This window comes from Ambystoma mexicanum, chromosome 5q, assembly GCF_040938575.1.
Source record: "Ambystoma mexicanum isolate Mex_15411 chromosome 5q, UKY_AmexF1_1, whole genome shotgun sequence".
Taxonomy (NCBI): Eukaryota; Metazoa; Chordata; class Amphibia; order Caudata; family Ambystomatidae; genus Ambystoma; species Ambystoma mexicanum.
The window spans coordinates 953,348,047-953,375,632 of record NC_090933.1 but is presented as its reverse complement, the minus strand read 5'-3'; the positions used below and the strand labels follow the sequence as shown (position 1 = coordinate 953,375,632).

The 27,586-nt window shown below is 42.5% G+C and overlaps 1 protein-coding gene across 13 annotated transcripts in view; it reads right to left on the bottom strand.

Moving 5' to 3' along the window:
* Positions 1–27,586, bottom strand: part of RIMS2 (regulating synaptic membrane exocytosis 2) — a 2,919,733-nt gene that overhangs the window by 877,153 nt on the left and 2,014,994 nt on the right. For 10 of the 13 annotated variants that reach the window (XM_069621475.1, XM_069621476.1, XM_069621484.1 and 7 more), the window contains one exon: positions 25,112–25,228. In XM_069621475.1, coding sequence (XP_069477576.1) covers positions 25,112–25,228 — 117 coding nt within the window. The remainder of the gene's footprint in view (positions 1–25,111; positions 25,229–27,586) is intronic. The other 3 variants (XM_069621474.1, XM_069621479.1, XM_069621485.1) reach the window with 1 other exon arrangement.

The following is a 27,586-nucleotide window of genomic DNA, read 5'->3' as shown; positions in this document are numbered from 1 at the left end:
GCCAGGAGCACCCCCTTGTCACCGCCTGGATACCACGTCCCCCGCCACAGTAAAAGAGTAAAGGTTGGGTTTTTAAGAATGGATATTTGCATGGATGCTTAACAGGTGGCCCAGGATCAGAACATCTGCATCCTACAGCTGCTAGCCATGCCCCCCCCTTTAGTGAATGTGTTTGAATGGAGGGCCCATACGTTTATGAAGTATTGTATTAAGATCCCACCAAAGAACTGGGTTTTTGAAACTGCAGGTACAAGTGTGCAATATCTTCCATAAAAGTCTCAACTGCAGGCACTTTCAACCATAAAACCTTGTGTTGAGAAGTAGCAGATGCTGTGAGTGTGACCTATGAGAGAATTGTACAGTGAGCCGTAAAATTTACAGTAAGTATGATACTAGATCAGCCCTGGAGCAGTCTAGTGGACGAACCCCTCTTTTGTTGCTTCACATAACAAATCCCTTCCTTTATTGGCATAGCAAGCCCTGGTACTAGGTTTCCTCGCTTCTCTGAGTATGTCCATGTGTCCCTCCATTGCTGTGATAGATCTAGATGACCAAACTCTGATCTCAGAAGACAGGGGGCCAAGTTCATTGCCTTTGGGGTGGGAAATGTTATCTGACGCTCTTGTGTTATCTGATTGAGAGTAGAGCACATGGTGGTTGCACTATCAAGTTCAGACGATGGGGGTTACCACTCTTGGCCTGTGAAGGGGGAGGCTCAATAAAGATTAACATTAGTTTCATCAGTTGGTGTACTAAACTTCTCTAACAGAGGTGTAAGGGAAAAACAGCATATGCCAATGTCCCTTTCCAACTCATCCAACGAGCACTGCACACTGATCCGGGTTCTGGGTACCTGGATGCAATGTTGTAGCATTTGCATTTCTAGCAAATAAGTATGTCTGGAGTGCCACAGTGTAAAAATTGTGTGAGTGTGCTTGTGATTAGTTGCGAAAAAATTGTCTACCCCTGAACATGCATCACTTGTAACCAGATATTCATTTAGATGCACTAGTTCCAGACCTACAGTGCAATCTTTGACAGAGTTGGAAGAGTTGGAGAGCGTGTGCTGCTATGTTTGTATAAGTGAAACATGGCATTTGTGTTGCCTGTTTTGGCAAGGACACTTTTGCCTCGATTCAGCATCAGAAATATTTGCAATGCTTGTTGCACAGCTACAAAAAGTTCATGTGGAAGTTTGTCTCTGGTTGTGTCCATTTCCCTTAGACGTGCAAGGCCTGAAAATGAGCACTACATCCTAACACAGAGGTTTCTACTGGAATGGTCATCTATACAGATGGATTCATAAAAGAGCACCACCTTAACATATTGGAGGTCTACTATTGCAGAGCCTTTAACACATGCTACGACAACCAGATTGTCCCGCTTTACCATAGCTTTTCACCTTTAGCGGCTAGCTATTCCCACACTGAGCGCATGTCTACACGTGTGCTAGATATGAGATAAATGCACAATACAATCTTTCATGTCCAGGGTTGCCGTGTAGTTCCATTCTGGCAGTAATAAGAAAACCTCTCCCAGGGTGATCATGCAAATTCTTTGAGATTTTACACATCTGTTCGCTGTTCTTAGAACTAGGATCAGTCATGGCTTTTTTGGGCACAAGGAAATAGAATTGAAATAATGCCCGTGTTGTACGCACTATGCATACCAAATGACATCCAGCACCCACTTGTTGCTGGTAATGCCCTCACATGCATGGGCATATTCAGTTATTATTGCTCCTTCTAGGGAAGCGTGAGAAGGTACCTGATACTGGGAGTTACTGATTGGAGGAGGCTACCTTTGAGGAAGCTCCTCATGAGCAGCACTTACGTTTCTTAAGGATTATCAACTAGATACATACATTGCAAAATTGATAAGAACTTAAATTAGAATTCTCAAAACAGTTCTCTTAGAATGGATCAAATTTCAAACCTGTAAACCTGTATATATTATTGCATTACTTCTATACGCATTATAGAGGAGCATTCATCTAGAATATCAGCAGTATGATCTTAATAATTAGCACAGACACAGTCGATTATTCATTGTTTATTTACCGTGAAAATTACTTAGTTAAGAAGAATACACAAGATTGGTCAAACAATGACAAGCATCATTATTGCTTTGATGAGGGTTTCTAATAATGGCTTTATACAGTAATTTAACCAGGTCAAGCTAAGAGATCTTCATCACAAGAATAAAATGTATGATTTCCAGTTGCTTATTATGGTGTAAAAGAGGTTACTCATTTTAATTTTTTAATTTCCTTCTCTTTCCTCTGTTTATTTTATTTTTGTGTAAATATGCCAGACTGATATTACATTGTTGCTATTTTCACATCTATTACAAACCTATTCTCTGTGAAAAAACACACATTTGTCGATGTTTGTCAATTTTTGTTATTACTTCACAATCTCTTTGCAACAATCACATACATGTGTTTCTTCCGGCCATGCTGTTATAATGCCGGCAGAAGGAACAAAGATGCCTATTTGTCGTGGAAACCTTGCCTTGTAAAAGTGCATTAGAGCAAAAGGCATGATGGCAAAGGCTTTGACCCTGAAAGTATGTTTTAGTGTTATTTCGGGACCAACATTAATTGCATCAAAACATGTATTTACTGTATAATAAATATATCAAATGAATATTTCAGTTTATCTAGGGTTAATCTTATAAGGGCTAGTGTAATACAGTATCTGGAATAAAAATTCTAGTCTTACAAGTAGTTTAAAACCAGACACGGTATCTGGTATTTCCATCATATATTCATCGAATGCTGATCCATCAAATGCTTATCCATCGAAATGTATTAATTGAATTGCTTTTCCATTGAAAAGCATATTCATTGAATGAATTTCGATTGATAATTTCAATGGATAATTAGGGTTAGATTTAGGGTTGGGGTTAGGGATAGGGTTAGATTTAGGGTTAGAGTTAGGGGTGGGGTAAGGATTAGAGTTAGGGTTAGCGTTAGGGTTGGAGTGAGGGTTACGTTTAAGGGGGGACTCTAAAACAGTACAAGGAGCTGGCCAGTGCTGAAGTTTCAGCACTGGACAGCTCCACGAAACATTTTAACATGAAAAATAAATGCATCGAAATGCTATCTTTTACATTTAAAAGTACATATCTATCAAAACTTGCCCATTCCTATATTCGATGGACAGGTTTCGATGGATAGGTAGTTTTAATGTAAAAGATAGTCTTTCGTTGCATTTATTTTCATTGGATTTTATTCGATGCATTGTCTTTTCAATGCATTATTTTCGATGAAAAAACCATAAACAACGATCCTACTAGGCCCAGTGACATTGAGAATGTGCAAGTGCATGGGAGAGGGGAAGAGGAGAAGTGCATGGAAGGGGTGGGGGAGTGGAAAGGGTGGTGCAAAGGAAAACAACAAACAGTGGTAGTGCAGCCAGCAAGTGGCAAGTGCTGGGTTAAAGGCATCAGACAGGGTATGTCTGATAAGTGCAGGAAAAAAGGGGGGAGCTGTATGGTTTCTGATACAGACGCCAGTGTAAGGGATTGCCCGGAGGCAGTGCGGGTGGGTGCCAGGGTGAGCAGGAACCTGGGCCCGGAAGTCAGAGGGTGGGCAAGGTGCACAGTGCCAAGAGAGAGAAGATTGGCAGGGGAGAGGAGGGGCGAAGGCAGAAGAAAGAGGAAGGTCTTGAGGTGCTTCCGGAACTAGAGATGGTTCTCACGTTTCAAAGTGGCAGGGAGGCTGTTCCGGGGGGGAGGGGGGCAGCCAAAGACAGAAATCTACCCCCAGCCCGCTTCTCTGAAAAACGACTGACCCTGAGGGAGTTAGAGGTAGAGGGGCGAAGAGCTCGAGAGGGGAGACAGTTGAAGGCATTTTGGACTCAGGCCCCAGAAAGCCTTGTGGACAATGTAAAGGTTTTTGAATTCAATCCTTGTATTCAATGGGGGGCAGTTAGAGATTTCAGGGCTGAAGAGATACGATCCCAGGGCTTGAGGCCAAGGACAAGTCTCTCAGTCCTGTTCTGGATGAGTTGCAAAGGGCAGAGAGTAGAGGCAGGCAGATTTAGAAAGAGGCTGTTTCAGTAGTCCAACCTAGAGAGAACCAGGGTTCGGAGGACAGTGAGCTGCTGGGGGAAGGAGAGTAAAGGAAGAGTAACTCTGAGGAGGTGCAGTAGGAATTAGAATTTTTAGTGACATCAGAGATGTGGGCAGAGAAGGAAAGCATGGAATCAAAGATGACCCCCAGGTTCTTAGCCTCACTGGTGGTGGTAAGAGGAGGGCTAAGGGAGGGCGGCCAGAGAGTGAGGGGAAAGAAGGGTGAAGGTGTGCCGATGAGGAGGATCTCCGTCTTGCTGCCATTCGGGGCAGAGATTGTTGGCTGCACACCAATCCTGAATGGCAGATAGGCAATCAGAGAGGAGAGAAGAAGAGGAGGTGGCCCGAGGGAAGCCTGAAAATGAGTTAAGTGTCATCAGAATAGCACTGGAAATTGGAGCAGAAAATGGCAATGCAGTGGGCTAGAGTTGCCAAGTATTGGTACTGGGGGAAAAGCACAGGTAGAAAGGGAAGTAGATGAAAGGAAGGACCCAAGTTGGACCTCAGAGGGTCAATCAGAGAGGAAAGAGGTCAGCCAGAGCCTGATCAGTGATACCCAGGTTTGTATTGTATTGTATTTATTTGGCTTATATAGCACTTTATACCAAAGCGCTGCACATTAACAACAACTGGATTGTCACAGAGACGGCTAAGCAGGATCGTATGGTTGACAGTGTTGAAGGCAGAAGAGAGCTAGAGTAGGATGAAGACAGAGGGAATGTAAGAGTCAAGGTTGAGAGCAGATCTTCACGGATGTTCAGGAGAGCAGTTTCCGTGCTTCTGGCAGCTCTAAAGCCAGACTGATGGTCGTGAAGACAGCCAACAGAATCAGAAAGAAGGTTAAGCTGCGAGATGGGCAGCTTTTTCAGGAGTTTGCCCAGAAAAGGAGTAATGGAAATTGGACGATAGTTAGCCGGGCAGGAAGGATCAGCTGTGGGTTTCTTGAGAAGAGGATGCACAAGAGAATGCTTCAGATGGGAGGGAGAGGCTACTGAGGCAAAGGAGAGGTTGCAGAAATCTGCAAAGGCCGGAGTGAGGGTATCAATGTGGTCCTTGATGGTTTTAGAGGAACAGGGATGAACCTGTTTTGAAAAGGCTTTCATAGTTCAGACTTGACTAGCGACCTCGTCAGGGGAGAAAGGAGGAAAGGACGAGAAAGGTTGGGGGGTGGCTGAAGGAGGGTTAGGGTTCAAAGAAGGAGAGGGAAGAGGATTTGGAGGATGTGCTGGTTTTTTTTAGATCTAGTGAGAGGCAAGGGCATTGCAAAGGGCCTGGGAGGTGACAGGAGGAGTAGAGACTGCAGCAGGGTTCGCCAGCTCCTTGCAGATGTTAAAAGTTCGGCCGAGTTGTGAGATGCCGCAGAGACACAGGCTTGGATGTGGGCTCTCTTCCTGGTGTGGACAGAGTGTCGGTATTGCCTTCGGAGTAAGCGACAGGCCAGTTTGTCAGAAGATGAACAAGAAGCCCTCCATTTCCTCTCAGCTGCCCTACACTTCTGTTTAAGTGTAGTTAGGTCAGAGTCATACCAAGAATTGCACTTGGCTTTGGGCTTCAAACAGATCCTCATGACTGGGGCAAGGGCATCAAGAGTATCAGAAATAGAAGAGTAGAGCAAAGACAGGGCTGTGTACAGGATGCGAGTCAGCCAGAGGTGGTGGGGGCGGGTAGGGGAGAAGGTGGCGGCGAAAGCCTCCAATGACACACGCTTCATAGGCTGGATGTCGAGAAGATAGGTGGCAGTGTTGGGGTAGGTTTGACCTGGGGGGAAGAGAAGGAGAGATGAGAGGAGGGAGTGATCACTGCAGGAGAGAGGAGTGAAAAGAGGGATGGAGAGGGGGAGGTCAGAGGAGATCAAGACATCAAGTGTGTGCCCTGCAGATTGAGCAGGGCCAGAGGGCAGGATAGAAAGAGAGAGGGAGTCGCAGAGGTCACAGAAGAGTACAGAGGAGGAACAAGGAGAGTCAGGATGGACACAGTCAGGTTCTTTCCTATTTCTTATATTCTACTTTCCCTGAATGGGATATATATTTATTTGTTGTTTCATGACGTGCCACAATGCAAGTCAAACAACTGTTTCAGGGCTCTGTTGAAATGGAATGTCATAAAACAACAACATGAAAAGCACGGGCATTGGCATATTTCAAAATTATGCCAGGTTGGCTATGTACCATTGCCTTGAGCAGTAAGAATGAGGGATTTATGTGTATTATCCCCATCCCTTTTATTATTATTGTTATTTCTTTTGTACCAAATTGGCCCTCTCCATCTGCACCAGTGATCTGAAACCTTTGGCTCTGCAGATGATTTGGGGTACAACTCCCATTTGCCCCTAGCTAGCATAGTCAATGGTAAGGAATCATTCGCATCGTAGTCCAAAACATCTGACGAAACAGCAGGATACAGATTACTGATCTATGCATATTCCTATTGCCCATATAGAATTTAAGCCCCTTTATCCAGTATTCCAAAATAATTGTCTATTTAAGGAAATGCTATTTTGAAATGCTGGGTACACGCATTGTATTGGGTGGGTCGTAGCTATTTTCATAAAAGCATTCCGCTTAGTATGTCAAAGGTTAAGCTTCCAAGGAGTGTTGTTTTGAAAGGTTCCAAGGACTATTAGTTGACTTCTGGGAGCAGCCATTCTTTACTGATGTAATTCCAAATTGTGGGATCAAGGGTTGCCAATTGTCAACATTGCTACTCTAATTACTTACAGTTTGCATGACATAACCTACCTACAATGGATGATCTGAGGGGGTGTAATGTCTTGAGAGGTCAGTAAGACTTGGTGCCTATCTTCCAGTATGAATTCCGCAAGGTTTGAAGGCTATGAAGGCAAAGTCTTCCACACATTCAACTCATATCTTCCAAAATGCCAACAATTTGTTCAAATGGGCCCATCCAGATCTCTGCAACTTCAGTCCGCTTGTGGATACGGCTTCTCGCCAATGATCTTCAACCTGCAAGCAGATTTCCTTGGCACACCCTCCTGGCCAACCCGGTGGTCCATACAGATCAATACCCTAATAACACCCAACTGTACCTGACAGCTCCTTACAGTCTTCCCAGTTCAAGACTCTCAACCCATTAAATCCTGCTTTGCTCTCATCCAGAATTAGATGATTAGATGTGGAACAATTTTCTAAAGCTCCATGCAGACTAATAAATTGTTCCACAATAAAGACCCCACATACATCCAATGTGTTTTATTGCTATTAACCTAGTACACAGGGAACATGCCTTTGTGTGCATGTGTTCTGCATATCACAGTAGCAGACATTCTTTCATGGTTAAATCTTGAGCTACGCCTAGCTACAGTTCCTAAAAGGAGGATAGTTAAAGGTACATTGGTCTCCCGATATGACTGCAAGTTGCTAGAACGGGCGTCACGGGAGTTTATGCAGAACACAGTGAGACTTGTTTTTATTCAACCTCTACTCCCTTAGTAGAAACCTCAATACTTCAGTTGTAAGCAGAAAAGAAAGCTCAAGCTCATCAAATGAAGGCCATCTATTAGCTGGAGGTAAGTCAATCATGCTATACCAATCTTCATTTCACATTTCCATGAACCTAAACATCTGGAGTATTCAAACAGTCCCTGCAGCCTAAAACTGTAAGGAGGCAGCACACAGAGAAAATGAAGCATATGATTTTTCTCTATTCATATTCCCCCTTCAAATCCATGTTATTTAAGTTGTTACAGAAAATGAGGAACTTTGATTAACTAACCCACAGATCGGAGGTACATGTTACATTGATTGGAATAGCTCTTAATCCAAGCCAAGCCACATATTCCTAGAACCTTCCTATTGACATTGCCTGGGATGCATTTCACACATGTGCATTCACAACTATTGGCTTTGACAGCTTTTCTTTTAAAGCACACGTGAATAATATACAGCCAAATTAAATCCAATGAAACTGCATGACAGGGTTATTTTGTGTTCACTACAATTGATATGAGCGCTAGCTGACAGAGCCTCAAAATCTTTGTGCAAAAAGTACAGAGACAAAGAAGCTTTGGAAAGGGTTAATTTCTAACATGTCATGTTTTTTAACATGTAATACGTAACTATCATGTTGACAAGGCAAAGCCGGTTCTCTGCCAAAACAAGTACACACAGTCATTTATCCATTATTTTCTCGCTTTATTGTGTAAATACAGAATGGCGAGCACAACAATCCAAACAAAGAATGAGCATTTGTGAAACACAAGAAGAATATTTTAAATAGGCTTCATTACACACGGCAATGAAATCACATTTATATTCTCAAACATATTAAAGCTTTGTACATTGCAAAATAGTCTGTGTTAAATGATTCTAATGCTAAAACTAAGAAACCCGCAATATTGAAATGTGACATCATTCACTTTCGGTTATGAGATGCACATGCTAATAGTTTGCAATTATAACAAGGGGTTGTACGAGTCATAATATGTTGAGTATGTAAACATATTACAGACGTTCATGTTATTTAATAGGTAAAAGTGAACAGGCAAGAGCGGTTATTGAAATAAGCGAATGCATCCGGAATCTATGTTTTCTCCTCTGTTTTGTCAAGGACAGTTGCTAAAAGAGTCAAATGGGAAACAATGGACTTGCCTTTCCTCGTTAAAAGACAACCATACATGGTTTTCCTAGACCAACACAAGACTATGGGCCTCAGCGGGGTTACTGTTACTGCTGTGGTGTCCGGCGGAAGTACACCTGTATTAAAACTTGCAGGTAGCACGTAGACACCATTGGTGGTAATGGTAAATCGATCCATCAGAATTACTGTTGTAGATGGCTTTTGGGTGGTAATTCCACCCAGATTTGGCTGAATTACCGTTGCTGCTGGCATATTCTGCGCTAATTCCAAAGGCGAAATCAAAATTGGTCCGAGAGCAATTTCAAATATCACGTAGGTGGAGCAAGACATAACTCCTTAATATCACAGGGTTTAACACTAGAACACCTAGTCACATTTTACCCAACCAGAAATTGTACTGATACATATAATAGTAAACAGAACATAATCTTAAAGAGACACTCCAATACAATCAGAGCACATGCTATGTCATGCTTCAGTTAGTGAAGAAGGGGAACTTTTATTCTGTACTGTGAGGGGTCAGAAATGCAAGACGGACACAGCGATAAAGTTATCTCAATGTTTGGCATTTATTCAAAGTAAAAGGGTTCTAATAAACGCCTCACTTTCCCTAATTTACCAGAGGAATCATTGCTTAGTAAGCTAAAACTAGATAAAACCGACCTAGTGTCCAAAATCCTTCTGGCCCTCACACTACTACATACAGTTAAATTATACAAGGGAAATATGGATGACTTCTGTTTCAACAAAAATTCAGTTTTGCAATTCAAACTTAAACTTATATATGTCTTGAAAGCATGCCTTGTGTCCAGGGCTGTATTCCCTTCCACTGGATCAATTCAGGATTACTTAAATTAGGATTCTGTTCCAAAAAAAGTTCAGTTCAGAAAAATAGAAAAGTCTTTTTCCAATCCCAGAGTCTTTCTTGAAGAAATATCAAATATCAAAATGTCCTTCTTACCACAACTGGTTAATAGTTCAAACAACACAACACGGCTCATTACGAGTCCTGCAGTAACCCTGCTGGTGCTACCGATGGGTTGCCACCAGACCCGTAATAATTTACCAGTGCGTGACATCCCAGTGCCGTCGGCTCATTACGAGTCCGGCGGCCCGGAAAGTCAGGTGCCAGTAAATTGTAAGTCCTCATTCCAATCGAGTCCCATGGTACTCTATGGGAGAGGGGAAACGGAAGCACCGTTATTGTTGCTAACAGTGCAGGTGCCTCCGTGAAGGGTTTACCTACCGTGACCGCTGCGCCCGGCAGGGTCAGATCTGTCGGGCAGAGCGGCCACGGCAGGCAAGTACATAGTTTGCTGGTCCGGAAACAAGGGTGTCGGTGTGCTTACCGGCACCCTTGTTTCTGGACCGGCAAACTTAAAATGAGGTCCATGTCTTTCACAATATCCCTTATCAAGGATGCTTGACTTTCTTCCAACACGCAAATTCCAAAACCTAAACATAAGCGATCGGTTAATCATAGAAACTCTTTTTATCACAATAACATTCTTTTGTCAGGGTAGCAAACCAAAACTTGCTTCATTGATGATATGATTTGTCACCATTGAATACAGCATCTAAGTTATTTTTCTTTAACAAAGGTTCTTTCCACAACTATTTCTGCCACCAGATTATTAATGTATCAACTTCTTTCCTGGTCCACTCGCCTGCCAGGGCTAACTACTTAAAACCTTTTCCTGGTGTACTCGGCTTCCAGGAACAAAACTTCAACCAATAACTTCCAAATTGTTGGTTTAATTCCAGTATTCTCCACACCAGTCTTTTGGCGTAGTTTCTCAATTTCCTGTCTGCTGGTAATGTGAGATACAAGCTTCTCAGGAACAATATCTCTTAGAAGGGAATGTATGTCTTGGTTGTGCTGTTACAAGCTTCACATAACCTCTTGGCTGTTGGTAGGGCTGGACATTGACATTTCCCAGGGTTTGTCTTGATTGGCTAGATGTGCAATTTCTTGGTGATAGACAATGATAGTTAGACATTTCCCCCACTGGTACTTTGACCAAAGTCTCTTGGCAGCTTGTTGAATGTAGGCAACACGTGTTGCAACCTTTCTCTTCTTGGTGTCTACACAAAGTCTGAGAACAGCCTTTTGGCTGTAGGCAATTCTAGTTATCACCTTTCCCTTCTTGGTAGTTGTACACAGTCTTATAACAGCCTTTTGGCTGTGAGCAATACTGGTTCCAACCTTTCCCCTCTGGGATCTTTACCAAATACTTTCTTCTTCTTTGCCACTTATTTTTGTTTATTCTCATTAATTGATATTCATTCAATCTTTCTGCTTGGATTCATTAAATGTTTGGTATTCAAAAGCATTAAGTGACAACTCTGTTTCACGGAGTTCCGCAGGGGGACGGGGAGGTAAAGACATCTCTTCTGTATCCCGACATGAGTCTCCTCCCCCGTGGTCCTCCCTTGTGAAACCACCCCCAGAGTCAGGATCAGGTAGCAGCTGACTTTCCCTGGCCACGGGAGACGAGTCCCTGATCGGTCTCCAGTGATATAACTGGATTCATCACACTACCCTCAAAGATGTGATGGGTTCAAGCCCAACAAACATAGAAGCAATGGCCAGATCATACTCCACTCAATTTAGTCATATTGAGGTAGCATTTCCTCAGGTCACTCCACAAAAGAAATATAGATCTCTATCAATGATTCTGCCAGCAGGATGCAGTCCACCATTTGAAAAATCTGATAGCTGGTTTTCAGTTTTTAGTTGGCTAGATTTTGAGCTCATAGCACTCCATCCATTACAGTGTTAACCAATATCCCAGGGGGAAATAATAAACACCCAAGGGGCAACTGCAGCAATGAATTTAGGATTATCTATAGCTTGTGGTAGACAGGACAGTAGTGACACTTCTTAAAAGAGAAGTTGCAAGATTAGATAATAAAAGTAGACTGACTTTACACTTTAATGAACAAGTGAGGAAACTCCAATTTGGGGAGAAAGTATTAGCCACATAGTCACTAGGTAGGGATCACCTGAGCAGATCCCCAGGAGAAGACCCAGAAAAGAACCAAAAGACAAAAAGCAGGAAAAAGGGGAGGCACCCCGTAGTAAATGTCACAAAGCTAGAACTGTCTGCTCAAATTAAGGGAACAGGGGAAGGCAGCACAATAAAAGCCTACCTAATATAGCCGAGAATGGTTATAGGGCTCATGGCAACAATCCACCAACAAGCCTTTTCCAACTTCCAAATCCCTACTATATGACTTGTTCTCTGCTCACTACCCACTGTTTACTACCCAAAGGCACCAAGACTGTCTGTCCGGGCCCCCTGTGTGTGTGACCCTGTAAGGTCTGTGTCCTTGGCCTGATGACCATGACACTCACTTCTCTGAAGTCTATGACTATCAACTCCACTCCCACAGCTAATGACGTAGTGTCATGAAACACCCATGGAGCCTGTGGGAGAGATGGAAGCAATGGAAGAAGGACTGAGCTCCTCCTTTACCAGGACGTTACGTTCTAGCCTCACTGGAACAGAGGTCATAATTAGCTGTCAGGTGTGGCAACCGGTGGGTTGCAACTGATTTCTTTCCCAACGCTAGTTGACAGTGCTCCTGTCTCGTGCTACTCCTTGTTATTCCACCCATTTGCCTTTACTCTGTATGTTTCCCTGCTTTTTATTGTGCATTTTGCCGCAGCGCTCCCTGCGGTGCATTTTTCTTCTTTATTTTTGACCTTTCCCTGCTCGTGCTTTCTTGCTACCTTCCCAGCGTGTGTGTCTGTTATTTTTTCTGGAGTCAGCAGACACCTGCGTTCACTCTGGGGCCATTACTCAGTGAGCGTGAACGTGCTATCTGCAGTTCTTTTCTAACACACGCTTTTACAAGCAGCTGCCACTTTCAACTCATGTCCCCTGAGTTGTGTGCATCATCTGACCTGTGTCACCTCCCCTTCTGTTTATTTACTCAACCTTGCTCACAGAGCTCTTGGAATCTTTTCCAAAGCATAGACACTGCACCCAAGTGCATTCTGGTATATGTAGTACTCTCAAGAAGTGGGATTCCAAGAAGGATTGCGAATTACCCACTCACTGAACAGTATTCCAAGAAGGATTGAGAATATTTATATGACCTTAAGCTGTATTCCAAGAAGGATTGTGAATACCTATTTGAACAGACCAACTCACCTGAAACTACCCAGGGTTTTTCTGCTGCGGCTTTTCCCTGGTTTGGGGTGGGCTCCCCGGAGTCCCGCTGCCGAGCATATTGCCTTACTGGCAAAGTGGCCTTTGGAGGAACTCGGCCCTATCTCTTCAAACAAAAGGGCAAGACGGTGAAGAAGAAGAACCCAAGAGCCTTGAGAGAGAAACCTGTGGAGACTTCTTCAGACGAGCCTTTGGAAGACAATTTAGAATCCTCAGTTGAGGAGTGGGAGAGTGGTACGGGTACAAATGTAGGCACTAAACAGCCAGAACCTGAAACCTAGCTGAATACTTTGCTGCAAAAATGTCCAAAATTAGAGGCTCACTCCTGACCTTCCTCACACTAAGTGGCGTCGCTAGGGGGTGGCCTAGGGGGGCCAGGCCCCCCCCTCTGAAACCCTGTGCCCCCCCTTGTGCCCCGCTACCTAAGATGAGCAGTGACCATGTTCTCCCCCTACTTTTGTCTGTGCCCCCCTACTTTTGTCTTTGGCCCCCTCGGTGCCCCTCCTAAATTTTATTCCTAGCGACGCCACTGCTCACACTCCCTCCTCCTACATTTTACACTCTGTCTACTCTACCATCATCCTCTGCCTCTATCTCCCACTTTAGTCAAGCTAATACTGAAGATATCCTTTCTCTACTGATGAAGGCTAACCCCTCTTTCTCCACATAAGACCCTCTTGCTCATCAATAAGTCAAGCCTATTGCCCCTTTAGTGGCTTCTCAACTCCACCTGACCTTCGACTGCGCTTGGTTTCCCTCTATTTTCTAAACATCCATGGTCATCTCTCTCCTAAAAAACCACGGGGCTGAACCAGACCTACTAGCTAACTTTCGCTCTGTGGCTCTCCTACTGCACCGTTCTAAAGTTCTTGAAAAGGTTGTGTTCAACTGTCTTACCAATTTCTTAGCTATCCATAACCTTCAAACACCCTACAAGCAGGTTTCCGCTCCTGTGACTCCACGGAAACTGCTCTCATGAATGTGTCCAATTTCATCGCCTCTGCTAAGCACTCAAACCTCTCCTCTATCCCAATTCTCCTTGAGCTGTCTGCCCCCTTTGAAACTGTCAATTATTCTGATTTCCTTAATACTCGCTTTCTTCTTGGCATTTGCAATCGAGCCCTTGCCTGAATTGAATCCTATCTGGCACCTCGCCAATTCCCAGTCTCCTGGCGTAACAACACACCACAACTCACTCTTCTACCTGTTGGTGTTCCACAGGGCTATTTCTTGGGTTGGTTCCTCTTTACACTCTATACCTCTGCTGTTGGGGCACTAATCTCTTTCTTTGGGTTCTCGTACCAACTCTTCCCAGATGACACTCAAATCTTCTTCTCTTGTCCTGAACTCTCCTCTGATCTCTCTATCAAAATGTCCTACTGTCTTTCTGCTATTAAATATTACATGGCTTCACACTCTCTGATGTTAAACTCTGCGAGAACAGAGGGGCTCTTCTTCCATGCCAAATGCTCTCTCTCATCCCTTCCTCTGCCTATCCAGGTCCCACCTGAAACTCTCCACTTCTCTTATTCAGCTAGAAATCTCAGTGTCACATATGACACTTTTCACACCTTTTCTACTTTCATCTCCAAAACAAACAGCAGCTCACCTCAACCCCCCCTAAATATTAGGAAAATCAGGCAACTGCCTCCATTCAACACTGCGGAACAATCTCTTAACCACTCTTATTTTCTCTAAACTGGACTACTGTACCAGTATTCTCTTTGGTTTCCCAAACTATACTTTCTGTCCTCTCAACAAGATCACTAACGTCGCTGTCAGGACTCTTTGAACTCTATCACTTCACATCTACTTCCTTGCACTGTCACCAGGCTGGATGGCACCACTGTATCTATCCTCCTCTATGCAACTATACAAGCTTTATTGCAATCTCTGCTCTGCCTTCTCGACTACCCTTGTGGCTCCATGGGCTTCCTCTTGCTTCCGCTCTTTCTCTCTTTTTGCTCCACTTGCATGTAATTCTTTTCCCCCGGTCATCCGAGAAACAGTCCACACAGATTTGTTTCAAATCAAACTAAAAGACTACCTTCACGCCTCTGAGTTACCCTCTTAACCTACCTCTCATCTGCCTGCTAGCTAAAATGTTTCCTTCAGCTCTAGCCAGGCTATGTCTCTCACGTTCTCTGCCTCCACTTTAGCACTTCACCCATCAAGGTCAAATCCCAAGCACAGCTGGCCGTAAAGCCTACCTGAACTTAAAAATTTCCAATGTTGTTTGTCCTTAATCTATGTATGTCCACTTATTATTGGTGTTGTAAACCTTTATTCAGCATGAGCCTTTTCAATACATCAAACATGATATAGATAAATACACTTATAACAATTAATAAAACCATAAAACCCCATTACAAATGATTGAATAAAAACAGTCAAAATTCACTTTGTTCACATACAAACACTTATTACAATTAATAGAATCACATACCCCCAGAACATTTAACCAAATGTCCACTTATGTACTGTCTCCGCTGACTGTTCCATTTACTACCCTCCACAACTTGGTCAGAATGTCCCTCAAACTCACCCCATTGTAAGAAGCACACTGCATACCGAGGATCCCTGTTGACTCATCTCCTCCAAACAGGTTTTCAAGTTGGACAAAACCAGTTTACAGTATCCATAATTAACCTTGATGAGGACCAAAGATATTTTGCTTTGGACAATACCAGCTGCTTTTTGTCATAGGTCAGCCAGTGGATTTGTGGGGCAATGCCACTGTTGTGAAGCTTGCGCAGTATGGCATGACTCAGCAGAGCTTCTGACTTGATCCAACCAAAGCATTACTAGGTTAAAAGCTCCTCTGTTAGTGATGAAACACATCCCTGTCTCCATATGTACATCATAGCCAGCAACTTGAGTAGGAAGACCTAGGAGATGTTTACAACCTGATCCTGCAAAGAAACAGCTACATACAATCTGGCCTCAATCACTATGGAATTGTAGACCTGTATGATCAGACTAAAAGGTTGAATTGTGCTATTACGAATAAAGTTCAGACTAGCCCCAGCTATCTGTGCTAGCCTTGTCGCTTGGATTGAGGCGTGTAAAGTCTAAAACAGTTAATATGAAAATCTCATACCAAGATAGTAATGGTGGTAGCAATTTACAAATATTATATGATATGATAGGTTATCTATAACGCGCTTAATACCCAGAGGTTTCTAAGCACGGACCCAGGGATCGAACCTGTGTTGCGCCGTGTCGTCTTGCTTCCAAGGCCAGCAGGTTGCCGCTGAGCTCCCGAGACGATATGTGTCGATTGTAGTAGACTTGTGTACTAAATTCACCTGAGTTGTTCCCAGGAGGAAAGCTGACTATAAGGAAGTTTGTTCAGAGAGTGAAGCAGATTATAAAACAGGCCCTGACTAAAAGCACCATTTTCTCTGGGGGAAAACCGGGTTGATCACTTGTGTTTATTGGTAAGGAGTATAAATAATTGGTCATGCCAATCACAATGTGGCAGTAAACCACTTTATGATATGCCGTATGGTACACCAAAGTATATGACTGTTTTATACAATCCTTACAGTTCCCTAACCAGACCAAAACAACTGCTTTTCACCACACTACTGAGAGATTCTTTGAAGGTGGAAAAAGGTGCCACTGGCTGAAAAGAATATTATTAAGGAGGGTACCTGGGTTTTTGAGAAGCTGCAGGACACAGACACCTTTGGTACTATGTGCATGTTATCAGTCAAGTGGGTTCAAAAAGCATCCTGCCCCCAAAAATGGAATGCATCAGCTTTCAATTGACATCTAAACCAACTCCAGGTGGTTACTCCATTTACGCAAAATATTCTTCTTTTTGAACAATTTGAACAGAAGGTTTTAGAGATTATGGGGAGAAATTAATGATGAAGGAGAATAAAAAAGAATCATGCAACTTTGGCTATCTGACACACTAAAAGACTTCTCCCGACTTAAACAAATACAAACTTTTCCACATAACACCTGCAGTTAGTTCTGGAGCAAAGTTTGGATCGTTTATGGGACCATAGCTATGTTTTGTTTATTGTTTTGTGGATGAGCCTCATCATTGTTGACATTGTTTTAATCACTGGAACATTTTTGCCTCCTGCAGCACCACATCTACTAGCAGTCTGGTTAATTTGTCGTAGGTCTATTGTGAGTGGACAGAAATGAGAGGCGGACACAAAGTTGTAATGTTCTCAACATTAGCCATTTTTATTAAAATAAAAATGGGTTGGGAAGGCCTATCTTTCCCTATCCTAACAAGTGGTGTGCCCCTCCCTGTGAAACTAAAACTAAAGCAAGCTGACCTTGTGTCCAAAAGATAGCTGACCCTCATACTAACATAAACAATCAAAGGGTGCAAATGTAAATTTCTCTGGTTCTAACTTAAACAAAAATATGCACACCTCCAAAAGTGTAATACCAACAAAACACTCCTTGTGTTCAGGGGTGGATTCTCTTCCCCTGAACTATTTCAGGAAAACTGTTGAAAGGGCTTTGCTCCAACAATGTTCTATAAACAAGTCAATATAAAATATGTTTTACAAAATATATTCCACAGGTTAAGAAGAGGAAATGTCTTTTCTACAGAACACTTTTCTCGGGATGGTAAAGCAACTGTCTTTTCTATAGAACACTTTTCTCAGGATGGCAAAACGAATGTCTTTTTAACGTCAACAACTGCCTCAAAATGATGACTCCGTGGTATGCTCTCCTGCCAGGAATTTTTCAACTGAATCTCTATATATCCGGTGTACTCCCCTGCCAGGCATCTTCCAATTTATCTTTTCCTTTTCTCCACCTTATGAATTCCTGGTGTACTCCCATGCCAGGAATTGCCCTCTTCTGGTTCACACATATCCCCTGCCAGGTATCTCTTTCCAAAAATGGCTCACTGCCTGATATGTATCATCTACCAGGTCTTTGCTATAATGTTCACTTTTCTTTAAATTATAACACACTTCTTCACTGTTTATACTTGTTGACTTGAGGTTCCACTTGTTCCAACTTCCCCCTTATTGATAGCCCTCATATGAGGGTTTGTTCAAATTCTGTCTGTTAACTTCCTTCTTAGTGTCTTTTAGCTTTGGCAACGCATGCTCCAGTTTTCCCCAAATTGACATCTCATGTAAGGAGAATTGTACATGTATTGCCATTGTTCTTCAATTCTACTTGGTCAGTATTCAAAATGAATCCCCAAGTATTTGTTAACTTGATAGCACGTCCCAGGGACCCAAACTCCTCTGGGTTGACTCACCGATGTAACGCGCAGCTTCTGCAAAGAGTTTACGTCGGGCAGGCTTCCCCAGCTAGGCAGAACCTCTCTCTGTTCCTGTGTCATATTTTCACTCCTTCGTCTATGGAACCATTGCCACTCCACAAGACCGTGTATCCTCTGGAAATGACTTCTCGCTTCCAGCTGTCCCTCCAAGGCACCCACTACAACTTCACCAGAGTTCCTCTCCTCCAGTACACGACACCTCCAGACGGATGCCTGTAAAGTGTCTTCTTTTCCCTGCATGGCTCGTCTCTGTGACTCTGCCGCTGAGTTTGCTTGCCGCTCCGCACTCTCTGCAGCTTTCTTCTCTTTCTCCTTCCTTGCAGGTTATTTCCAATGTTAAATGTCTCGCACAGCTGATTGTGAACCTGACAACTATACAGCAGGGTGTACTTATCATCACTTCCATTCCATATTGTCTCCTTACTCCTATTCTTTGTCTCAGTACTTGAAACTTTCTGGGACTTGGAGGATTACTAGACTGTTGTAAGTTACACTGTTGTACACTTTTGCAAAAATTATAAACATTAGATGTTAAATGTGTTTTAGAGGTGTAATGTACTTCTGAGGAGTAAATAGAGTTCTGTTTAGAAAGTTTAACAAAAGGGGTTTTCAGGGTCACCACCTCCCCCTCACAGGCATCTCCTCCCATGTGATCCACCCCCAGAATACCGCCCGCATGGTCAGGAGTAGGTAGCGGCTGTCTTTCCATGGCCACATGGGAGGAGACTTTAGGGTCTGAATCAGTGATGACTCCCATAGGGTTCATTACACTACCCACGTTCACTACACAAGAGGCATGTGTCAGACAGAGACTATGCATCCTTTGGTTCAATTTTGGGTAAAACAATACCAAACATATAATGAGACTAGCATGCAAAATCAATCATCAATAAATCAAAATTATTTTCTCCTAGTGTCCGTCTTTTGGAGGTACTTACGGATATATTAAAGGCTAAACATAAGACTTTTAGCCAAGGAGCTTTGTTAAATCCCGAAGATTACATGAAAGTGTTGCAAGACATGGCTTAATAGGTCTGTTTTGTTTGATCATTTTTACACATTTTTGTTTTACACAAATTTCCCAGTAGAGTGAATTAACAAGATACACTGAAAAAAGTGTGCAGTTTCATTTTCAGATTCATATAACATTGGGACATCATCTAACGATAACACTGAATATAATGTCAGCGTAACACCAGAATATGACACATTATACTGATCTACAAATACTCTAGCATTTGATAGAATATTTTATGCTAACGTGACAGAAGATTACTCATGAGAATCAGTCCCTTTCAACACAACATTGGGGAAGAGAGTGGGGTGGATTCGTGGCAAGTGCATGGAGATGACACTTCAGATCTAGAACGTATGTTTCCTCTTCTTCTGTATATTTTTTAATTAAACCCTTTTCCAGACAACTTGTAGCAAAAACCCTTTCACCCATATTGGGAAGCCGAAGGGGACTAATTCTCGGTTGAAAAGAAAGTAAAGGGCACCATGTGTAGTGATGAAATTCATGTCACACATCCTACAAGTATGTTAGCATCAAGATTATGTACTGTCACTTAGTATAGTGGTCAGAATCCCTGTCTATCACACATTAGAACTAGGTTCAATTCCCCAACCAGGAGCCAACTGTCATGATTTCTATCATACCCTGCATGCCATAGCCAAAGTTAAACCCCAAGGGCAGTCGAAATGCCTACCTGTGGTTCTTGCAGGTTTTGCGTCAGAGAATAGCACTATATACGAAGCAAAGCTCTTATGAAAGTTGGGTGTCTGCACATAGTGCAATATAAATTACAACCCTTGAGCAAATGACAGACTTGCTACTGGACATCAACTTTGTCTATGTACGAATGCTTACTACCCTTCTGTGCATGATAAACATTCAGTGCTATCAATATATTTTTCAACACAGTTTGATCACTTAACCAACAAGTATATTGCGTTTGCAATATAGTGTCTTTTATACTCATTAATAGAAACACATTAAGAATGCTCTATCTCTCTTGTTTAGCATTTATGTATATTAATTATCTTGCAGAGATCATATATGAGCATTAAAATAGCATAGTCAAACAATATAAAGTTGTTCATATTCCTACTCATCTATTGACTTTTAAATTGGGAGAACTACCTACAATCAATCAGTAATCTGTGTATAACAATTGTGGCACAGTGAAACTTAAACTCTTACTCACAATTGTGATTATGTGGGTTAGTGAGCTAGGGGACAGGTGAGGTTATAAAGACCAACCCATGAATAACCCATTAGATGGAAAGGGTTGAAAAATTCAATGGGCAGTTACTCAAGAACAACCTAAAAGCAACATACATCAATGGATATAAAACTGCAGTTAAAGCATTCTAATCCCCATGCAAGAATTCCTCTCGCCCTTTCTCTGAGCTGCGATGGATCAATTTACCTGGCAAAAGAAGTACAAGAGGCAGCATTGGCTACTTTTCGAACATTGTACTGAAACTCGGTCCCATTATGTTTCACCAGCACAGGGAAAGTTGAAAGGATTACCTAAAAAAATACTTCATGATGTCTCTTAATGGTGTAACCATGGAAAAGAAAAGACAATAATATATGTTGCAAAAATGGGTAAAAATGACTTATTTCAGCCCCAGAAATATTAGAATGGCATATCGGCAAGGGAGTGGGTGAATGGGGGGTTCTCTATGTCGTTTCCGTTGTTTAGGGGCACACGCCAGGGTTGCCCTTTGTCGCCGCTCTTGTTTAATTTAGTATTGGAGCCCTTGTTAGCTTATATTCGTCAGATGAGGTATCAGAGGGTTTCCTGTTGGGGACGTGGAGATTAAAGCTCTGGCTTATGCGGACGATGTTGTGGTCATTTTGGATGACCCTGTAGAGGGGGGCCATGCCTTGAAGGAGGTCTTTGAGGTAGTAGGTAAGCTATCTGGGTATCAGATCAATTGGGATAAATCAGTGGTGTTTCCGGTGGGGGCTTCGCAGGGATGTGAGAACCTGTTAGGGTGGCATTGTAAATGGGAATATTCTTGTGTGAAATATTTGGGTATCCATATCACTCATGATTTCAGAAGGCTGGTGAATTTTAATGTGGATAAAATCAGTGAAGTGCTTAGATGGGATATTATGAGATGGGGACGTATCAATCTGACTCTTTGGGGTAGAGTTAATGCTATCAAAATGGTGTTGCTGCCGAAAGGTTCTGTATGTTGTTCAATCTCTACCTGTGCGTTTTACTAAGGGGGCGTTTGCACGTATAGACAGGTTGTTTCAAGATTTTTTGTGGGGATTTGGGAAGAGGGCCAAGATTCCCAGGTATATTATGGTCCGGAAAGTTAAAGATGGGGGTTTTGGGTACCCGGTGTTGAAATATTTTGGTAGTGGCTTTTTGTTAAAGAAAGTGTCTGATTATGCTGGTGAAGTTCTGAACAATGTGCCGTGGTGGGTGCAAATTGAGAGACAGCAGTTTTTGCCTTATGACATTAAATGTTTATTTTCCTTGGGGAAATTGCCTAGGAAGGTGCAGTGTTTGAAGTCAGTCTTCGCCACTAAAGAAGCTTTGTCGTCATGGATAGTGGGAACTCGGCAAGGTCTTTATCTTTATGAAGCGGCTTCCCTTTGGCTTAATCCTGGTCTGCAGTTCAATGGTAAGGTACTAAATTGGAAGAGTTGGGTTCAGAGGGGTGTTTTGACTGTTGGTGATGTTTGGGGTCATGCGGGGGTTGAGCCTTTTGCAAGTTTAATCAAGAAATTTGGGTTGAGGAACAGAGAATTAAGGAGGTATAATATTTTAGTGACTCTGCTATAGGAACGGAGAGACATGTTGGCCGCTCCATTTCTGAAGGTACCGGAGAATTTTAATGTTTTGGAAATTGGATTCCAAAAGGTATCCACTTTTATGCAGTTTATGCAACCAGAGGGGCAATGGTTGGATTTGTGGGACAAGCTGAGGCTGTCATGGACGGAGGAGTTAGGCAGAGAACTTACGCCGAGAGAATGGGAAAAGATTTGGAGAGTGCCATCGACTGCCAAAGTAGATTTGCAGTTGCGCTACATACATCAAAGAATTTTGGGTAGAATATATTGGACCCCAGTACGTATGTGTAAATTGGGGTTAGCTGGTGATGATCGGTGTTGGGGTTGTGGGAAAGATCAAGGTACTTTGATACATATGTTGTGGTATTGTGAACGAGTGGTGAGTTTTTGGAAAGAGGTTATTGACAGGGTTGATGAAATCTGGGCCATTGTTTATCCACGCAATCCCTTAGCGGTCATCTTATTATTGTACAGGGGTGGACGAACGTGAGTTGGGTGATGTTGTGTGGGGTAATCAAAGCGTTGTTGGTGGCGGCTAAACAGGTGATGCGGGTCTGGAAGACGCGGAAGAAACCATCGGTGGAGGAATAGATTTTGGATGTTAAGGTTTTGTCCAGCTTTGAGAAAACAATGTATTGTAAATAAAGTAAGGAAACTCTTTATGAGGAAATGTGGGGGGACTTTGTTGACCTTTATGGGTGATGCTAAATTGATTTTTGGAGTGGAGTGCGTTAGTATTTTACCATTCTTACCATTTATATATGTGTGGGGGGGGGGCTTGTGTTGTCTGTGTGGTTGTTTTGTGTGTTGTCATTTGTTTGATGCATCTGGATTTGTTAAGGTCAGTGTGATGTTTTATCTATGAAATACAGATTTATGGTTTGTACTTCAATTATATTTTGTTTTCCTCTTTTATGAATTTGCAATTCAATGGCCTGGGATGTTCATTCTGTTGTTTATTGTAATTTGCTGAAAATATGAAATAAAGAGTTTAAGAAAAAAATATTAAAACAATTTAACAAATTAGAATTCGGAAATATTGTCAGGCAAAGTAACACATTTTTGCCTGATGAGCATACTGTCTCAGGGAGAATGTACCTCAAAGCTGTTTGCTTCTTGTTTCCAAAGCAGGTCAGCTCTGCAATATCGATTTGCCTTCACATTATTGATGCAAACATTGAAAATCAGAATTTGCCCCATAGACTAAAACTACAGTCATGGTTCAGTCATTATATTATTATTATTATTATTATTATTATACTTACTGAGCGCAGACCTAGCTTCGAGAAGCAACAGAGAGCTGTACAGAGGTATACATCAATACAGAGACATAATGGAGTGCTTTTCAGAGGTAACAACAAATATATACGGCGGGCGGTAGGATACAGAGGGGCACAGAGGCGATGTATAGCTGTACCGGGTGGCAGGTAGGAGCGGGCAGGGTAGCATCTAGCGAGTCAGGTGGCGCAAGGGGCGACATGATGGCCTAGGTGTTGAGGAGGATTAAACATGCTTGCTTTCTGACCCAGGAAGTCAAGTCTTGGGGGATACGTTGTTGTCCTCTTAGCTCTGCCCCATCAGGATCTGCAGTGATGTAGCCACTCGCCTCTTTGAAGAAGTTGATATCTAGTGCTGTATACAGTAGGTTTATAAAGGATTAGGACCTCCCCTTCAGGTTAATTTGTTCGACCCCTTTTTTTCTGTTAACCAATACAGGGCCTCATCAGGAGTTGGGGGCGAAGCAGTAAGAATGCGGCAGTAACGCTATTACCGCCACATTACCGTTCTGCCCAATCAATCCTGAGTTAGTGGGAAGCTCGGAGCATTCCCCCCAGCTCTGAACTGCGGGGAATGCACCGACTTTCAGCCCATTTGTGGTGCAATTACTGCGACACAATTACCACCACGGTAATTGCACCAAAAATGCCCCATTGAGTACTATGGACTCAGAAAAAAATGGGGATGTACCCTGCCACCACAATTTGTGATCCGGCGCTGCAGTAACGTTAATTGTGTTGGGCAGTAGCCCAGCTGATTTACTGGCAGGATACTGCTCAAATCGTGATGAGGCCAACAATCCTAACAGATGGGTGTTAGTAATTTAAGCAGTTGTACAGACCTTCTTATTTGTTCCCATTAAAAATGAAGTCAGCCTTGCTCTTTCAGCTGCATAGGTGCATATTCTGGTGTTATCGAAGAAAAAAATGCAGCGAATGTCCTTGACCAGAACAAAATGGCAGTTTCGTCCATATCAAAAACTATTTCAGTCTACAGGAGCTTATTTTCAATTACCGTTTCAGCCTGTTCAGTTTTACTACTTATGAACTAACACGGAAGTCTGTCACTTACAAGCAACTTCAGACTAGGACACCCCTTATTCTATTGCAACCTATTAGCATCTGCTTCTTATAACTGACAGTGCCAAACGTCACATTTCATCATGGCAGATTATTTTGCTTAAGAGTTCAATGGATATGTCTGAAGTAATAATCATTTAACAATGACAATGTTACAATTTACAAAGCTGTGCAACGTGTGAAAATATCAATGTACTTATATAACATGGTGTAATGAAGCGTTTTCAAAATATACGTCACTTGTTTAACAAACAGCCGTACTTTATTTGTAATTGAGCGACACAGGAAGTTGTATGTCCATGCTTTGGATAACCGTACACAGTAATGTGGGGATTGTTTGTTTTAAATTTGGATTAAAAATATAAATCGTAAAGATGCACTTTTCAGCCATTTTACAATAACACAATATGTGGCATATTTCCGTTTTCAATGAACATTATAGCAGCATCTGTTTGGGGGTTATAAAGAAGAAGCAACGTTTCATGTACGTTGCATATTAAAAATATGATGTACAACATCTAAAATAATAAATATGAAATGGTTACCTGTTGAAAACCGAAAAATATTCCGAACAAACCCATTCTTATTTAAGAGTGCCAATCTATGATTTGTTGAATTACGTTAATATACTGCATATTTATTCCAAACAAATGCTTATGAAAGCAGGAAAGAAAGCTAAATGGTGCCAAATGCGGCTGATGTACATGGTTAGTGGATTGTGGTGTGACAATACATTGCCTGTGCAAACTACTGACCTGCATGGCACTTCATCTCTATGGCTAACTTTCACATATATGCCCCATGTATTTACCTCTCTCTCTCCGGAGAGTAGTGGTCGTCTACTAGCCGATGCCTGTCCGCTCGGCCCGTTGTATTGTAACTTGTTGCAGGAGACCGCGTCCCTCGAGATCCCTGTTCCACATTCCTACTGAAGAAAGAAAGGCCGAGCCAGCATGTCAGAGGATTCCTTCCGAGTCACAGCCACACAGAACTTCAAAGCGTTCAGCTACTGCTACAGAATGACCTACTAACTCTTTATTAGAGGTCTCATTGAAATGAAAACATTATGTATGTCTGTGACTGTCTTTACCTTCAGCAACTGCAGCATTAGCATTATCACAAAGAGCAACACAAAGGAAATGTTAATTGTATTCTAGCAGTACTTCGAACAGTCTTCCATTGCAGTGGTCGGGCAACATGCACAGCACTGCCCTACACCTTGGTCCAAATATGAACATCACTGGCCTCCTATTCTGAAACAACGCACCTCTTCATTAACAACCGAGTGTGTGACAACTTACGTATCAAGAATGCCACCTAAAGGCTGCAGGATGACATTGGAGCTCTTTTTAAGAGAGCTTGTAATTTGGCGGCAGGGAGCCCTTACGTTAGCACTGCAAAGTAAACAGCTCCCGCTGCTAGATTCTGGTCATTTGCACGTATGCCGCCTTTTGCCCTGCACTCTTGCACTCCACCATGCATATGAAGTGAACGCTGCCCCCGTTTATGCATAGGAGACAGAGTTTACAATGCATCTCTATAGGGTCCATCTGTGATCCTCAGCATTTGCAAATGCATGCAGACTCAAATGCTGCAGGATTTGTATGGCCGAGAGGAAGGAGTGGCGGGCACGCAAATTGCATTCCTCCTCTCCTCTCTAAAATACAAATCCAGGAAAATGGGGCATAACGTTAATGAAATACGTAAACACCTTACACAAGGCTTTTACATCTTTCATTACATTTATGCCTGGCTGAAAATGAGGTGCATTGAGTTCACAGTCTAAGGTTTGCTCTTAGTGGAACACACTTTCCTGGCCTAGACATACTCTGTGCAAGGACAGTGTGGTACAAACTACTAATGGCCTCCTTTGCTCTGGGAGCTAAAATGAGTCAGCCAATCAAAAAAGGGAACCTTGTTTTTCTCAATGAAAGTGCTGTGAATTCTTAGAAATAAAAAGGTAATTTACTCACAACAGACTGCGGTACTCATAGTCTACAGTTGCCTTTTTTCTCCATTCTGATGGGATGGTACTGGAGGGATTTGGGAAACTGCACACACACAAAAAAAACGTTGTGAGCCTGGCACACACGCACACGACGAAGAACCACGTCTCCATACCATGCCCTGCCCTCTGGCTTTGCCCACCATTCCTTTTCGATTTGCCTATGCCAGACCTAATATCTGGCTAATTTTTATTTGTGATGGAGGAAGGGCATATAGAGCAAGAGGACTATGGACTAGGAATACAGAGGTATCTGTGATTAGTCACTTTTTTATACTCCTACATCCTATACCCTTTCTCCATACTTACAAGAGATTACAGAGCAATAATCAAGGGTGAATTGATTTGACTCTACAATGAACCAAAAAGATTTGGGAAACCTGCCTGACCAAAGAGAGCTCTGCTCTGGAACTAGAATACATACCGTAGTGAGAGCAGACAGCATCACAAGTCTAAAAGGCTGCTTTACTTATAACCTTAATGTATCTATGATTCTTGAATGATAGTGAGGCTGACCTGCACCGACTCCAAAAGCATACAGATAAGTGTAAAGCATTGCATGCCTCTAGAAAGCGGTCGAGTATATATAAGTCAAAGGACATTTTTGTGGACAGTTTGCACACTGTAATGACCCCATATGTGATGAAACGTTTGACCCAGTACCAAATGCCATTGTTTGTGCCCATGCAAAAGCTCAGGCCTCTATGGATATTTATGTCCTTTCTGGCCGCTGGCCAAGGGGATACTGGCATTATATAACAGCCCCTGCTCCTCTGGACCATCGGAATCAGCAGAAATGAAAAAGTGCTCAGGTGAGGACTATGGAACCATCCATGACACAAACCTGGCACTTGCTGTTCAGGTGCAACAGAGGTCTTAGAGCCAAGGGACCACATCTGCAAGATGAAGTGTGACACCTGCAGGTGAAGCTTCCACTCGTGGTTTGAAAGAAAGAAAGTAACAAAGAAAGATGAAACAAAGAAAGAAGGAATGAAAGAAACTAATTTTCCCTAAATCACTCAAGAACATAATGTAATTAGGCCATTATATTCTGAATGAAAAAGAGAACATATTCACTAATATGATCAGCTGATGGAAATGCTCGATGGCTGGTTAATCAATCATTGTTTCAGATAAACGAATGCCAACAGAAGGTCCATCTTGAAAAACAACTCAATACTACTTACTGAATCCAACATCTTTACAGTATTCCGTTAAGAGCTGTATTCATTGCAATGCATTTGCTTTTTGTATAAATTCTAACAGGGCTAGAAATAGATA